At 54.4% G+C, this 15,042-nt stretch overlaps 1 protein-coding gene across 2 annotated transcripts in view; it reads left to right on the top strand.

Annotated features, from left to right (window-relative positions):
• The window catches only part of CDH22 (cadherin 22), a 121,094-nt gene that overhangs the window by 97,848 nt on the left and 8,204 nt on the right, over positions 1–15,042 (top strand). For both annotated transcript variants that reach the window (XM_045980174.1, XM_045980175.1), the window contains 3 exons: positions 103–239; positions 12,133–12,254; positions 12,369–12,486. In XM_045980174.1, coding sequence (XP_045836130.1) covers positions 103–239; positions 12,133–12,254; positions 12,369–12,486 — 377 coding nt within the window. The remainder of the gene's footprint in view (positions 1–102; positions 240–12,132; positions 12,255–12,368; positions 12,487–15,042) is intronic.

Raw genomic sequence — 15,042 nt, 5'->3', positions numbered from 1 at the left:
GCAGGTAATCCCTCTTTAAGGGACGGGGGGAATGGTGGACTTGGGCATGGGCTCCACCTGGATCCAGGGCACCTTCAATCAGTCCCGCCCTGCCTCCCTCAGGTACGCCATTGACCGCGACTCGGACCTGGACCAGATCTTTGATATCGATGCGGACACGGGCGCCATCGTGACGGGCAAGGGCCTGGACCGTGAGACTGCCGGCTGGCACAATATCACCGTGCTGGCCATGGAAGCCGGTGAGTCGGGGGCGGGGCTATCATTGGGGGAGGGACGAAGGCTGAGTGAGGGGCGGGGCTGATGCGGGGCAAAGAAAAAGGAACCGGGCACAGATGGCCGGGTTGCGAGAGGCAAACGCTGAGACGGAGGAGCAAAGACCTCGGAAGGATCCCAAGCCAAAAGGCGAAAGCTGGTCGTGAAGCTGGCTTTCTTCCCTCAGCATTTATTGAGCGCCCACTACATACGACGCCCTGTTTTAGGGACTGGGGATACAGCCCTTGAAGACAGAAAACCTCCTGTGTTTGTGGGGGAGCGCTAGACTGTCCCCAAACAGGCGTACCTATGTCATATGATGTGAAGTGCTAGTGAGAACCCGGCAAAGAAAGTGGGGGAAGGGGATTGGGAAGAAGAGGGTGTTGTCCCTTTTAGAAGAAGGCCTCTCTGAGAAGGAGACATTTCAACAGAGACCTTACGAAAGTGAGGGAGTCATGCCTATGTCTGAGGGAAGGGTGTTCTAAGCAGAGAAAACAGCCAGTGCAAAGGCCCTGAGGTAGTAGTTTGCTCAGCATATTGGAGGAATAGCAAGGAAGCCAGTATGGTTGGTGAGGGGCAAGCGTTCAGCCACTGTAAGTTCTTTGGACTTGACTCTGAGTAAGGTGGGGATCATAGGACAGAGCTGAGGAGGAACGTTGCCTGACAGGGTCTCTCTGGCTGCTGCATGAGAATAGATCTTTTGAGGGGTGAGGGAGGAAGTTAAATGTGACAGTGGCAGGAAGACGTGGCCTGGCCCAGGGCGACAGCCATGGAGGAGGTGAGACGTGGTCAGCTGTGGGGGGCAGGCTGAAAATGACATCCCAGGATTTGTGATGGAATGACTGACGTGGAGATAAGAGAGGGGTCCGGCACTACTTCAGGGTGCTTGGCCTGGCTTTCGGGAAGAGTGTGTGTGTGAGTGTGTGTGTGCACCACAGGCAGTTTGGTGCAGCTGGCAGGGGTGAGCTACAAGGGGGGGTGGTCTATGCATAGGGTCCAGATAAGTAAGACCATGAAGGTGAGGAGCTGAGACCCCGGGGTTCACAGAGCCCCAAGAGAGGGGAGGGGGCAGCTCCAGACCTCCTCTAAAACCACAGCAAAGCTGCCTAGACCTGGTCTCCAGGCATCCCCCGCACCCCCTCCCCGCACCCCCATCAGCTCTCAGGGTCCAGGAGCCAGCACAGCCGCCAGTAAGCAGTCATGACAACAGAGAAACTCAGAGCCTCTGAGCCTGGGGGGTGGGGGGTGGGCGACGTTCAAACTTGCCCCTGCGTGCACTTTGGGGTGGGAGGCCCAAGCCCCTCCCGGCCCTGTGAACCTCCTGCCAGCCTTCCTCCTCCTCCCCCTGCTGGCGCCCTCCCACTTTGCCGCCCCAGCAGCTCGTGGGCCAAGGAAGTCCCTAGGCTGAAGTTCCCTCCGTCTCTTTCAACTTCAGTTTAAAAGAAAATACAAAGCTGGCTCAAACCTCAGTGCCTGCTGCTCAGGAGCCTTTGAATCCACTCCTCCACCGCATGAAAGGAAGGTAACAAAAGGTGGCTGGAGAGGAAGTGGCGGCTGGACTGGGGGGAGGAGGGCTCCCCCTCACTTCCCTGAACCTGGTCCCCGGGCAGCCATGGGGGGGACTGGCCTGGCTGCTGGGCAGAGACGCCGCCGCCTCTCCCTGCCCACAGATACCGCTCCCCCACAGCCTGTCACCCTGTCTGACATCCCATTCTTGGGTTAAGCATCATGCTTCTTCTGCCCAGTGGGTCTCCTTGCAGGGAGCAGCAGCTCGAGTGGCATGCAAAGTCTGTAATGCTGCCATTTCACGGAAGAAAGAATGTGGAGGGGACTCGCCCACAAACATTTGACAGTGCTTAACTCATCCGTATTCTGGGCTAGAGGCTTTTCTTTTTCTTTTTTTTAAGATTTCATTTATTTATTTGACAGAGAGAGATCACAAGTAGACAGAGAGGCAGGCAGAGAGAGAGAGAGGGAAGCAGGCTCACTGCTGAGCAGAGAGCCCGATGTGGGACTCGATCCCAGGACCCTGAGATCATGACCTGAGCCGAAGGCAGTGGCTTAACCCACTGAGCCACCCAGGCGCCCCTGGGCTAGAGGCTTTTCAATGCCTTTATTGAATCATGGTCAGTAACCAGCCAGCACCCACTTTACTGATGGGAAGATTGAGGCTCAGAGAGGAAATCTGCCCAAGGATGTGCTGTGGCAGAGCTGGGATTTGGGGAAAGTCTGTCTGGCTCCCCCCGCAGCAGGGCCAGGTGAGCTCCCTTTCCGGGGTCCTCTCTGCAATCTGAGCCTCCCCCCCCCCCCACCCCACCCCCGCCACCCGCCTCCCAGCAGTGCCTAGCAACGGACCTGGGGAAGATAAGGCTCTGATAGGAGACTGATCTCTGGGCTAGAGACCCAGCTCTCTGAGCTGCAATCAACAACCCCGCCCAACCCTCACCAGGTATTAATCAATAAGAAAACGAATGACTCCGGCTTCTCAGAGCTAGTGGGAAGATTCAATAGGATCATGCATGGGAAGAACTTGCCTAGTACTTAATAAGTGCTCAATTAGTGGTATCTATTGATCTTGACTCTGTGCACTTGACTTCAGCATCAACTCTGCACAAGGCATTTTATAGTAGTGTGCCCGCTCGTTGACTCTTCCCACCTAAGAGATATCGGTTCTGTCCTTATCCCCAACGTACGAAGGAGAAGGGAAATCATTTATCCAAATTCCCAGCCCCAGTCTGAGAGCCCGGCTCTCACCCAGATGCCCCTCAAGTCACACGTCTTTGGTGCCAGGCACGAATCCAGAAGTGTTACAAATAACCCACCCACTCCAGCTTCTCAGCATCTCTGTGAGACAAGGGAAAAATTATTATCCCCACTTTGCAGATGAGGAAATAAAGGCTCAGGGAGAAACAGCGATGGTTCCAAGGTCACAGAGCAAATACATGCAGGACCAGGGCTCCACCGCCAGACCTCCTGCTTCCCAGCAGCCTGCCCCAGCCCCAAGTGCAATGCCAGTCCATCTGCCTGCCCGTGGCCTCCTGCTGAAGCATCCATTTGGCTTCTTTAGAAACAGAGGATGCTGGTGGGGTCACGGTAGCCCTACCTGCTCTAGGCATAACAAACAGGAGGGGACAAGAATCAGAGGGGAAAATTTATACACAGTGGCCAAGCTTGGTGAACACCTGGGAGAAGGCTGCACTGAGTCGGGAGCCGCCGCTGTCATACTGGATTACCTCAAAGACTCCCAGCGACTTAGTATGCCGGCTCCCCTCTCCCCGAACTTCTGAGTCATCCATTCTGCCCATGCAGACGCTCCTTCCACTGACATTATCTTTAACGTTTTGTAATCATGAAATATTAATGACCGATATTGAATTTAAAGTACAATTTGTGTCTGAATCCTTCGGTGGAAAGGGCAGTTGTAAAGGGACAGTCTTCAAAGAGACAGGGGGTGCGGACTTGGAAGGCCAGTGCTGGGGTGGGGGTGCTGGGGGCCGCATCCGACCCCCCTCTTCCAGGGTCGTCTGGCCCTAAGCCTGTCTGGAGTGTGGGGTAATGGCGGTCTCTAGCCACCAGGAATATCCAGGAGTTAAGTAGATTAGCGAGAAGCTTCCCCATCTGGGTCACCCCAGGCCATGTACGTCTTAGAGCACCCCGTTTTTTCCTGCAAACCATGGAGCGTGCATCATGATTTATATATGTATTTATGTGAGTATCTAGTTAATCTCTTCTCCCCAGGAAGTTGGACCTTCCACGAGGGCAGGGTCTCGTCCGCATCTGTGCTATTCATACTGGGCCTGGCCCTTAGCAGGCGTGTGTAAATATTTACTGAATGAATGGGTAAAGGGGCTGGCCCACCTGGCTAGGAAAGCAGGGTGGCGTGACAGGCGAGAACTGGGACCAGCTGCGCCACTCCCAGCTGTGTGAGCTCGGATAGCTTTCATTGCCTTACTTTTCTCATCTGTAAAATGGCCCTGTGTTTGATAATAATTTTACAATATCTTTACAATAAGAGCAGCTTCTGTTTATTTGAAGCTTACGATGTGTCCGACATCATACCGAAGGTTGTATGTAAAGCATCTCATGTCATGTACATTAGAATCTGTGTTTGTAAGGTGACTAGCATGGTTCCTGACACATGTTACATGTGACTCATAGCTGGAGAAGGAATCCAAGGGGAGAAGGAATGTCAGAGATGATGGACTCCAGTCCCCATCTCCCCCCTCCCCACTTTACAGCTGAGGGGACGGAGCCCAAGGAAGGGAAGCAACTTGCCCAAGTCCAGCAGGGAGGCTTTATGACTCCCAGTCCAGTGCTCCTTAGGAGGACAATAGGGTTGGGGGTGAGAGCTTGCGGTGGGGTGAGAGGCATAGTGCTCAGTGGCCACAAGGACACCCTCTGCCCCCCTCATGTCTGCCCCCAGCTCATGTTTCCGGAGGGCCTCTCGTCCCCGCTCATCCTGGGCTGGGAGCTGGGATCTGGTGGTAAGCAAGGCTTGGCCACTGACCTTGGAGCTCACAGGTAGGCAAGGGAGAGACGCATCGACAGTACAACACAGAGCAGAAGGGGGCAGTGGGCACTCGGGAGGAGCAGGGAGGGACTTGCCCACCCAAAGGGGAAGGAGGCCAAAAATTTTTCCCAGGGGAGGGGAACATCTGAATTGAGTCTCAGAGGCTGAGGAAAGGGGGTTGGGTGCTTGAAGCAGAAAGACCCGGAAGCTCAGCTGTCCACTGGCCATTCTGAGAATGGGGAAGCTGGGGGTGGGGTGGGGTGGGCAGAGGTTAGGGTGAGGGGCGGCTGGAGTAGGCGGGGTGAGGTGAGCATGCAGACGTCCATGGGTCCTCTACAGGAAGGGCCTTGGGTGTCCTCTGAGGAGCCAGACGTCTCCTGAAGACAGCAGGGAACCAAGGCAGGTCTTTTTTTTTTTTTTTTTTTTTAAGATTTTATTTATTTATTTGACAGAGAGAGATCACAAGTAGGCAGAGAGGCAGGCGGGGGGCGGGGAATCAGGCTCCCCACTGAGCAGAGAGCCAGATGTGGGGCTCGATGTGGGGCTCGATCCCAGGACCCTGAGATCATGACCTGAGCCCAAGGCAGAGGCTTTAATCCACTGAGCCGCCCAGGCGCCCCCAAGGCAGGTCTTTGAGCAGAAGAGTGACATGGTCTGCGGTGCCCTTACAATGTTCACTAGGGTCGTGGGTGAACAGGAGGGTGCTGGCCTGGAGCGGGAGGACACATAGGAGGCTGTTGTGAAGCCTCAGGCTTCGACATGAGTTGGGGGTGTCAGAGCAGGGCTAGGGCGGGCAGGGAAGCTGAATGTGGTGCCGTCTGGGGAAGAGGCTTGGCACAGCACTGCCTGGAAGGGGCTGCTTCAAGAGGCACTTCCCATCAGCAGAAGTGTGTAAATCAGGCCGGGGCCCCTCTTGGACTGGGTAACTCCAGGAACCCAGTGCCTGCTGAGTACCTAACAGGCTGACCGGAATAAAGCTTTTGTCATGCCCGTGGGGTCTCCAGAGCACAGCCCAGAACATCAGGACCAGCTCAGCCTAGGAAGGAAAACTTTCTCCCCCACCCCATTCCAGAGTCCCTGATTCACCCCGAAGTCCTCCCTTCCCCTTCGGAGGACTACACATACCGCCCCCAACAAAGTCAAAGCCTCCAGTCTCCCCTGGGAAGCCAAAGAGATCATCAAAGTCCTGAGACAGAAAAGTATGTCCAAACCTCCCATTCCCACTAAAGGTGAGTGGGGACAGGGCATGGGGAGCAAGGAGCCCACTTTTGACAGCCCTGACATCCCTCCCCCGGAGCACCCCCACTAGCTCACCCAGCCCCCTCGCCGGCCTGCCCGCCCCGTCTTGGCCAGCGGGTAATTGGGATGATAAATCTTCCTGCCCAGCTGGCCAGCTCTAATCAGAGCCTGGTGTTTGGATGCAATTTAATTCTCTCTGGAGGGGGAGGGAATGGGTGGATGGGAGAAGAGGGTCCGGCTCAGCTGCCCACCCTCCACTGCAAGTGAGTGGGAAGGAGGTGCCTTCAAGCTTTCCCCCACTCTTTCCCTCCCCCCACCCCTGTTCCTTTCTCCACCTTTCTCACTCCCACTCTTGCAACCTCCCTTGTCTCCTCCTCTCTGGGCTTTCCTCTCTCTCTCTCTCTCTCTCCATTTGTTTTACTGATGAGAAAACCTTAGTCCGAAGAGAGAGGCAGGAACAGCATCACACAGCTTGACTCCTTCCCAGATGGAGGGATCCTGGAGGGGGTGCAACCCCCCCCCCCGAATCAGTCCATCTGAGGAGGTCTTCGTCTCTCCCTGTGGCATAGTCAGGGATGCCACAGACCATGAAACCCATTCGTTCGACAATCTTTATTAAGCACCTACTATGTTCCAAGCACATAGCAGGAAACAGAACAGAAATTCTGCTTACTTTCTGGTGGGGGAGGCAAGTAATGAGCAACTTAAGTGAGTAAAAACCTAGGGGGTGTGGGGTGAGTGGTATGGAGAGAAAACAGGGAGGGGGGGGGTGTCTGGTGGGATGGCAAGGGACACATTTAAAGGTCATCAGGGGAGGCTCTCTGAGAAGGCATCTGGGCAACGATCTGAAGGAGAGAATGGAGCAAACTTGGAGCAGAGATCAAGAGACGGGTGAGGGTCCAGCCTGAAGAGATCGCTGGAAGATCACGGGCAGCCTGTGGGCCTGTGGGACTCAGCTCGTATTCTGATAGCCCAGGACGGAAGTAGTCAGGGAAAGCTTCCAGGAGGAGGCAGAGATATTTGTTTGGGACCTTGAGGCAAGTAGGACTGACAGCTGAAGATGGCAAGAAAGGCAGTACCACCTGATGATCAGAAACTCCCCCCTTTGGAACTAGACCCAGGTTCGAGTCCAGATTGACCATTTGTTCCCTATAAGACCTTGGGCAAATTTGTTACCTCTCTGAATGGGTTTCCTCCTCAGTAAATGTCAATCATCCTAGTCTCCACCTCCCACAATGGCTGACAGGATGAATGGGCGGCACAGACCCTGGCCCACAGCGCATGCTCCCTAAGTGTTTGCTGATGTCCTTCCGGGAAGGAGCACGTTCCTAGGAGTACCTTTAACAGAGTCACCAGGTCGGCTTCCGCTTCCTCTTCCCTTCCCAGTGGCCCCCAGCCCTCCAAGTCCATGGTTGGTTCAGATACCGGGTGAGTGCCTGCCAGGGGCTGGGGTCTTCTTTGGAAGGGATCCAGAGTCTCACTATGGACAACCTCCTCCTCTTCTCCTCCGGGGTGTTTGCTTATGCTGTTCCCCAGGGCACACTTTCCCTCCCATCCCCATCACCTGATTCCTTCCTAGTCGGATCTCAGTCTAAAGGTCACTCCAGGGAAAATATCCCTGCACCCAGCAGGCTCCTGAACCTTTATCTCTTAGCTCTTATCGGAGTCCTGAGTACTGTCTGTCCCTGCCGCTAGACTGAGAGACCGCCTAGGTCTTGCTCACTGCTATGTCCTTGGCACAAGGAAGGCGCTCAATTCATAGTCGTCAGCAAAACCCAGAAGCCTCAGCTCCAGATGGCTTAGTCCGATCCCCTGTCCTTTATGCATCAGGGACTCCGAGGCCCAGAGAAGGAAGGCAACCTGCCCACGGAGCACAGTGGTACACCCCACCTAGTCCAGTCTCTTCCCAAGGCTCCCACTGAACAGCCCACCTCCTCGGCCCCGGGGCTCCCAGAGCTTCACCTGACACCTTCCCGGATTCCTAGTGAGTTAGCTCAGGGAAGGAGCCCCAGGCCGAAGCACGTTTAATTTTCATCTAGGAACCGGTTAAGGCTGTGGGCCTGCTCAGCTCTGGGCTGTCAATCAGCCTTCCTCAAGGCTGCATCAATTAGTTTAAAAATATTGAATGCAATTTTGCCTGACACAACATATTGCAGCTACTGCAAAATATAATTTATTTTAGAAGAAGAAATAATTAAACTAATTTGCATGTCAGTCAGCTGAACTGAGACGCCAAGAAGGGGGTTGGGACCCATGAAGGACCCAGCCCTGGGAGAGGGCATCTGCTGCCGGGCAGCGGGGAAGGGCTGCTTGGACCTGAGTCTGAGAGTAGTTGGTGCTAATCCCCAGGCAGCAGGAGGGCCTCCTGGCCTTGGATCTAGACCAAGCACAGGCCAGACCAGAGGCGGGAGACCCAGGACCCAACCCAGGTCTGTGCTGACTCTTCTTGTAGGTCTAGGCAAGGTCCCAACCCTCTCTGGGCCTCAGTTTTCTCATCTACAAAATGGATTTAACAAGACCTCCTTTACAGATTGTTTTGAGGATCAAAAGAAAGATTATAGATAAGAAAGTTTGTTATCGATTGGAAAGTCCTGTGCAGGGGTGAAGATTATTTAATTGATGGAGTCTTTGTCTTATCCCAGAAACATTGAAGATGGTAAGCTTATGAATTAATTATTAGCAATGATCACAAACGCTGTTAACTGTGACCAGGAGGGGTTTAGAGGAAGTCCACCACCAGAAGTAAGACAACAGGTTGGACTGGCCCACCTGCCAGTGGTTGACAACCCTTGCCACATAGTAAATTCCTACAGCCATTAAAAAACCTCAGTGACAGAGCCTTGGGGATCAGTGTGTTTTGAAGGCTCCCCAGGTGGTTCTAATGTGCAGCCAGGCTGGAGGTGGCTGTGATGTCATGGGCACACAGGCTCTGGGGGTTCCAGGCCAGCCCCAAATTCAGGGGTCCCCAGGATCAGTTCTGCAGGTGACAACTTGGCAGCAGAGAGGTGCACCCCTTCCCTGCTCACTCAGCTGCCCCGACTCCAGGACCCAGATCCACAGCCACACCAAAGGGTCCAGGACTTTCCCAGGGAGTGGCCTGTAACATTTTTAAGAAGGAGGTAAGGGGGCACCTGGGTGGCTCAGTTGGTTTGGCATCTGACTCTTGGTTTCAGCTCAGGTCATGATCTCAGGGTCATGAGATTGAGCCCCACGTCAGACTCTGTGCTGGGCAAGGAGCCTGCCTGAGATTCTCTCTCTCTCTCTCCCTTGGCCCCACCCTCCCAAAAAAGAAAAGAAAATAATAAAAGAGGAGACAGGACGATGACAAAAAGGTGATTATGTGGGGTGAAGGATGTGTAAACTAACCTGATTATGGGAAACATCTCACAATATATATGTGTATCATAAAATCATCACGGTGCACACCGTAAGCTTACACCATGTTATTTGTGAGTTCTATCTCAATAAAGCTAGAGATTTAAAAAAAAAAAAAAAAAAAAGAGCATCCAGAACAGGTCCAACAGATCATAAAGGAAGGGCTCAATAGTGGGGGTCTCACCAGCAGCGAACCCAACCCCCCTGCGGCATGTCCCCCTCCGGGGGCTGGCCCTGCCGTAGGGTTGCCCTTCTGCATGGCGCGTGGGCCCCTTTGCCCGCCCCCCACCTCAGCCGGGAGAGAGGTGCCTGGTCCTGGCAGTGGGCCTCACCCTCCCCACTTGCCTTCCTCCCAAATGCACCCACCTTCTGTCTGTTTAAGTTCTCCAGCAACACGCTCTTAAAAATAACGGCTTGCCCGGCATTCCCAGTCACGACTCCGATCTCCCGCCCCCAGAAAAGCCCCCTCTAATCTCTGAAGCGGCAGATCTGGGTGAGCTGAAAAGATAAGGTGCCCCTGGCTAAGGGGAGCTCCAGCGAGAGGTCAGGGTCTGCGTTAATTAAGGACTCGCCCCCTCCTTTCCCTGACCCCAGGAGGGGGCTGCACCTACCTCCCGATCTCATTTCTCTTTATCAACACACGAGCAGCTGCAGTCTGCCCGCAACGGCCCCTGAGTTCAGAGAAAGCGGCAGCTGACCAGCCACCACGTCCCCCCCCCCCCCAGAACTCATGGGGTTCCTGGCTACTAGAAAGCTTCCAGGCTGCCACCAAAAGAGCTCCCTGCCAGCCAGGCTAGTTCCCCTGGCCACTGTGCCTGGAAGGGGATGGCTTCCTCTCCTAGTCCTTGAGGTCACTGGTGGATAGAGCTTGTCAGTAACCAACCCATGACTAAGTAGCTGAGAGCAGGGCGCCAAGGAGCACCCAAGAGGTCCGGGAGATAAGGGAAAAGGCCGACATTCAGGGTGCTGCTCAGAGAGGTCCGGCTGGGATGAGGTACCCTTCAATCACTTGAGGTCATTGCTGAAAGGACCCTTCAAGGATGTCTGATTTTGGTTGTTTTTTTTTTTTTTTGAAGATTTTATTTATTTATTTGACAGAGAGAGGTACAGCAAGAGAGAGAACACAAGCAGAGAGAGAGAGAGAGGGAGAAGCAGGCTTCCCGCTGAGCAGGGAGCCTGATGCAGGACTCCTCCCCGCACCCTGAGATCATGACCTGAGCCAAAGGCAGGTGCTTAAGGACTGAGCCACCCAGGTCCCAAGGATGTCTATTTATTTAACAAATCCTTATAGAACACTTGCTATGTGTTATACACACAGTTTTTTTTAAGAATTTTTAAAACTTTAATAGACATACACACAGTTTAAAAATGCTTTACAGATAGTAACTCAATCTGTCCTCTTAACCAACTCATCACTCGTAGCTCCATGTTGCTGGAGAGAAAGCAGAGGCACAGAGAGGCCAAGTGTCCTGGCATAGACCCCACAGCTCCCAAGTGGCAGAGTTGAGATCGGAACAACTTGGCTCAGAGACTTTACTCTTAATCACTATGCTCTGCTCATTTTCCAGATGTGGAAGGGGATAGCGGGGAGGGAGGACCCAACACTGTGTCAAGGACAGAGCCATCCCTAGAATGCAGGCCTCTTTCCATCTATGCTCTTCCAGTCTTCATTCACGCATTCAGCGAATGTATTAGAACCTCCTCTGTGCTGTATCCCACGACGCTGGGAACCCGGAGATTAATACATCAGGGACCTTGACCTCAAAGACATCACAGGCAGGCGTGTCATGATTTTGCTGAAGACCCTGGCCAAGACCTACATCCAGTGGACTGGTCTTGCCCTCTCAGGATCAAGTCCTAAAAGAGCAGAGGTCTGAGAGTTCAGTTGCCTACTGACCGTTCTTTAAAGTTTCTCATGCTTTGTTTCTCTTCTGCAATGCGGGGGTAGAAATTGAACCCAAGCGCAGGATTCCCGTGGGATTCCTGAAATAATGGATGTGGATGCTCCGGGTGCATTCTGTGCCCTTGACAGTGATGGGATGTTGAGGATGGGATGTTGATTGACAGCAGGGGTGATGACCGCGTTGCCGGAGGTGGGAGCTGCTGGGGGCGGGGGGCGGGTTGCGATGTGATGGTGACGTGCGTGTTTATGGTGGGGGTAATGGTTGTAAGGGAGGGGCTGATGGCTGTGGTGGAGACAGTGACCACCACCGTGGGCGATGATGGTGGTGATGCTGGTGTGGTGGTGGTGTAAGGCACTGATAGCCATGGCCGTGGTGTTGGTTACAGTAGAGATGAGGAGGGTGGTGCCTCGGCCAAGGCGGTGGGGTTGCCATCATTCTGACGGCGATGGTCGCAATGGTGACGGTCTAATGGTGAAGCCAGCAGGCAGGGGGTGGTGGGCGTGGCGAGGTTGACGGTGGTACTGGTGGCTGTGTTGGTACAAGGATAACGCTAACGAGGGTAGCGGGGACAGGACTGGTGTCGCGATGGTGCTCGGTGGCACTGGGATGGCGGTGGCGGCGATGGTGTCAGTGATGGTGACTCTAGCGCTGAGGATGACAGGGATGCCCTAATGGTGGCGATGGTGACCCATTCATGCCAGATGTCCTCAGTCCTGATCCCGTCACCTGCTGGATCAACCCACAGATCTCTCAGTGTGACCCCACTGCCTCGCCTTGCCCTCATGGCCGATGGGGGGTTGTCTAGATCTCACACTCCATGCCTCTCATCCCGTTCCTGTGCTCTCACTGCAGACAATCATGCCCAGCTCTCCCGCGCATCCCTAAGGATCCGAATTCTGGATGTGAACGACAATCCCCCAGAGCTGGCTACTCCCTATGAGGCAGCCGTGTGTGAGGACGCCAAGCCAGGACAGGTACCTGGAGGGGCTGGGCAGTGGAGGTTCTTGGGACTGGCCGGAACACCCTCTCCCCAGGTCCAGAGTGGGCTTGGCCTCCCATCAGCTCCTTGCCCCATCCTCCCCCTTCAGCTTATCCAGACCATCAGCGTGGTGGACAGAGATGAGCCTCAGGGTGGGCACCGCTTCTATTTCCGCCTGGTGCCCGAAGCTCCCAGCAACCCTCACTTCTCCCTGCTTGACATCCAAGGTGAGTTTCCTCTGAACCGCCAAATCCTCGGATGCAGAGGGAGGGGCTTATCCTCCTCTCTCCCCTTCCCGTAGTACCGGTGGCGAGACTGAGGCACCGGAGGGCCAGTGTTGCGTCCAAGTTCGCACAGAAAATCTGGGTCAAGCTAGAGCTGTTCCCCAGCCCACTGGCCAAACCCTGGAGAACAAGCTGGGGGCGGCTGGCGGAGTGGAGGGGGGCACCCCAAGAGAAGAGAATGGAAAGATAGAGAGGGAGCAGATGAGGAGTGGGCGGGCCAGAGTCCTGGGTGGAAGGAGCCCCCGGTCTAACTGAAGATCAAAATAAGTCACGTGCACGCACTCCCACCCTGCAGTTTAAAAAGTGCTGTATCCCACTCATGTTTCTCTTTGCGTCCTCACTGCCGCACTCGGAGGTGGTTTTCTTACCCTCGCCCTATTTTACCCGCAATGAAACGGAGACTCTAGGGGGAAAGGGACCCACCCAGGGCCATACAGGGAGTCGGTAGCAGGCTGGGGTTCCAGTCCACCTGTGTCTCCAATCCAGCATGCCTCCTGCTTTCCCTCGCTCACCACCTTGAAGGTGACTGCCCTGTCCAGCCTGAGCTGATGCCACTGGGAAATGTGCCCTAGCAAGTTCCTCCAGAAGCCAAAGTCTGGGCCTTTGAGGCCTGAACTGGGGGGGGTATGCGTGTGAGGGTGGGTGGTCAGTGGACTGGGAGTCAGGGCCCTGGGTCCCAGGCCAGGCTCAGCTGGGGGGCTCTCTGTGCAACCCCGGCAAGGTCAGAGCCTCCTAAGCCTCTGTTTTGTCATCTGTAAAATGGGTTAAAAGGGCTTGCCCCCTGAGCTGGCGAGGTGGTTCCAGCAAGAGGAGGGCTACCTAGGTATCTTGTTTGTACATGGAACACGTCATTTCCTGCATTCAGCAATTATTTACTGAAACACAGTGCCTGAGGCATTGTTCTAGGTCCTGAAATGCAGTGGCAAACAAGACAAAATCCCTACCCTCATAGAAGCAACGTTCTGGTGAGGGGAGGTAGAAATTAAATAAATGAATCATATGTTGAGGTTGCTAAGTGGCTGGAGGGTAGGTAGATAAGGCAGTCTCAACAAGAGTCTAGACCTGGTTTTGTTCAGCGCTGGGCCCTGAGTGCCTAGAGCAGTGCCCGATACATCGTGGGCGTACCATGAACTGTGTCAAACAAAACAGAGGAAAACAAAGCAGAATAAGAGTAGGAGCTATTTTAAATAAGGGAGCCTTGGAAGCCCTCTCTGAAGGGATAGTGGATATGAATCTAAAGGAAATTAGAGAGTGAACCATGCTGATAACTGGACCGAGAATGATCCAGGTGGAGGGAACAGCATGTGCAAAGGCCCTGCGGTGGGCACAGGCCCAGGATGTTCAAGGAACAGGAGGCCTGCATGGTTGGAATGAGTGGATGCCAGGACTAGGAGATCAGGTTATGTTGGTACTTTCTGACCCTGGAACAGGTCTGGAATCACCCCTAAGACCCTTATAACCCTTCCCTCCAAAAGGAGGGACCTCAGGGGCCTCTGAAACCAGACCCTCTGTTTTCCAAGAGTCCTATTAAAAATATTTCACAACCAGTACAGTTCGGATAACCAACCGAAAGGGACACTGACCATAAATAACCTGGAGCAGGACCCTGGAGCGCCTGCTTTACCCCCTTAGTGGCTTGATTGTGTCAGAGTTGGGGGTGGGGACGGGGAGAAGGCTGAGGCAGCAGAGAGGGACTTGGGGCACAAAGAGTCAAAGCTATTTAAACCTTTTTGGAAGCATTTCAATATTTTAACAACTGGTAGTGCCTTGCCCACACATTTTTCCAGCAGTATCCTGACTTGGCCCCAGGAGATACAAATAGCCTTGGCTTGACCTCGCCAAGTTCACAAGTCTTTCCAACCCGAGGGGCCTGGAGTTCTGTCCCAACTGCCTCTCTTTGACAGGGAGCTGCCAGGTGCTCCCATCGCTCGTGACTGCCTGGAAGGAGCTCCAGGAGCGAGGGCGGCAGCCGTGTGCTGAGCTCAGCACGGCCGTGGAAGGGCTCCTCCACCAGTCCCCTAGCCCCTTCCCACGGCCTGCCAAGCCCCCTCCTCCTCACCGTATAAATATCCTGGGTGACAAACAGCCACCCCAACCCATCTGTTTCTTTGTACACATTTGTAGCCAGTTTGGAAACGTGATTTATAAATATTGCTCTTGCAGCCAGGGATTGACACTGATGTATGTCAGTCCAGATGGATGGATCCAGTGCTGGGCGCAGATGCTGGGCGCAGATCCTGCCTGGGAGGGTGGGGTCAGGGCCCGGGGTGACCAGCGTCTTCCCCAGGTGAAGGCAGCTGCCGCCCGGGAAGGGTAGCTCAGGAGGTTCAGAGATGATGCCCAGGGATTCCCTTTCATCGGGTGGAGGAGAGGCAGGGACCCGAGCTCTCAGAACATATGGCTCCATGACCAAAGACAGCAACCCTGAGAAGCAAACATCTCCTCTCCACCCCTCTGTTCTTGCTTGGGAATTTGATGCTGAGCCAGAGCCAGCCACTC

Source organism: Meles meles, chromosome 16, assembly GCF_922984935.1.
Source record: "Meles meles chromosome 16, mMelMel3.1 paternal haplotype, whole genome shotgun sequence".
NCBI classification, from domain to species: Eukaryota; Metazoa; Chordata; class Mammalia; order Carnivora; family Mustelidae; genus Meles; species Meles meles.
This window is presented reverse-complemented; position numbering and strand designations above follow the sequence as displayed.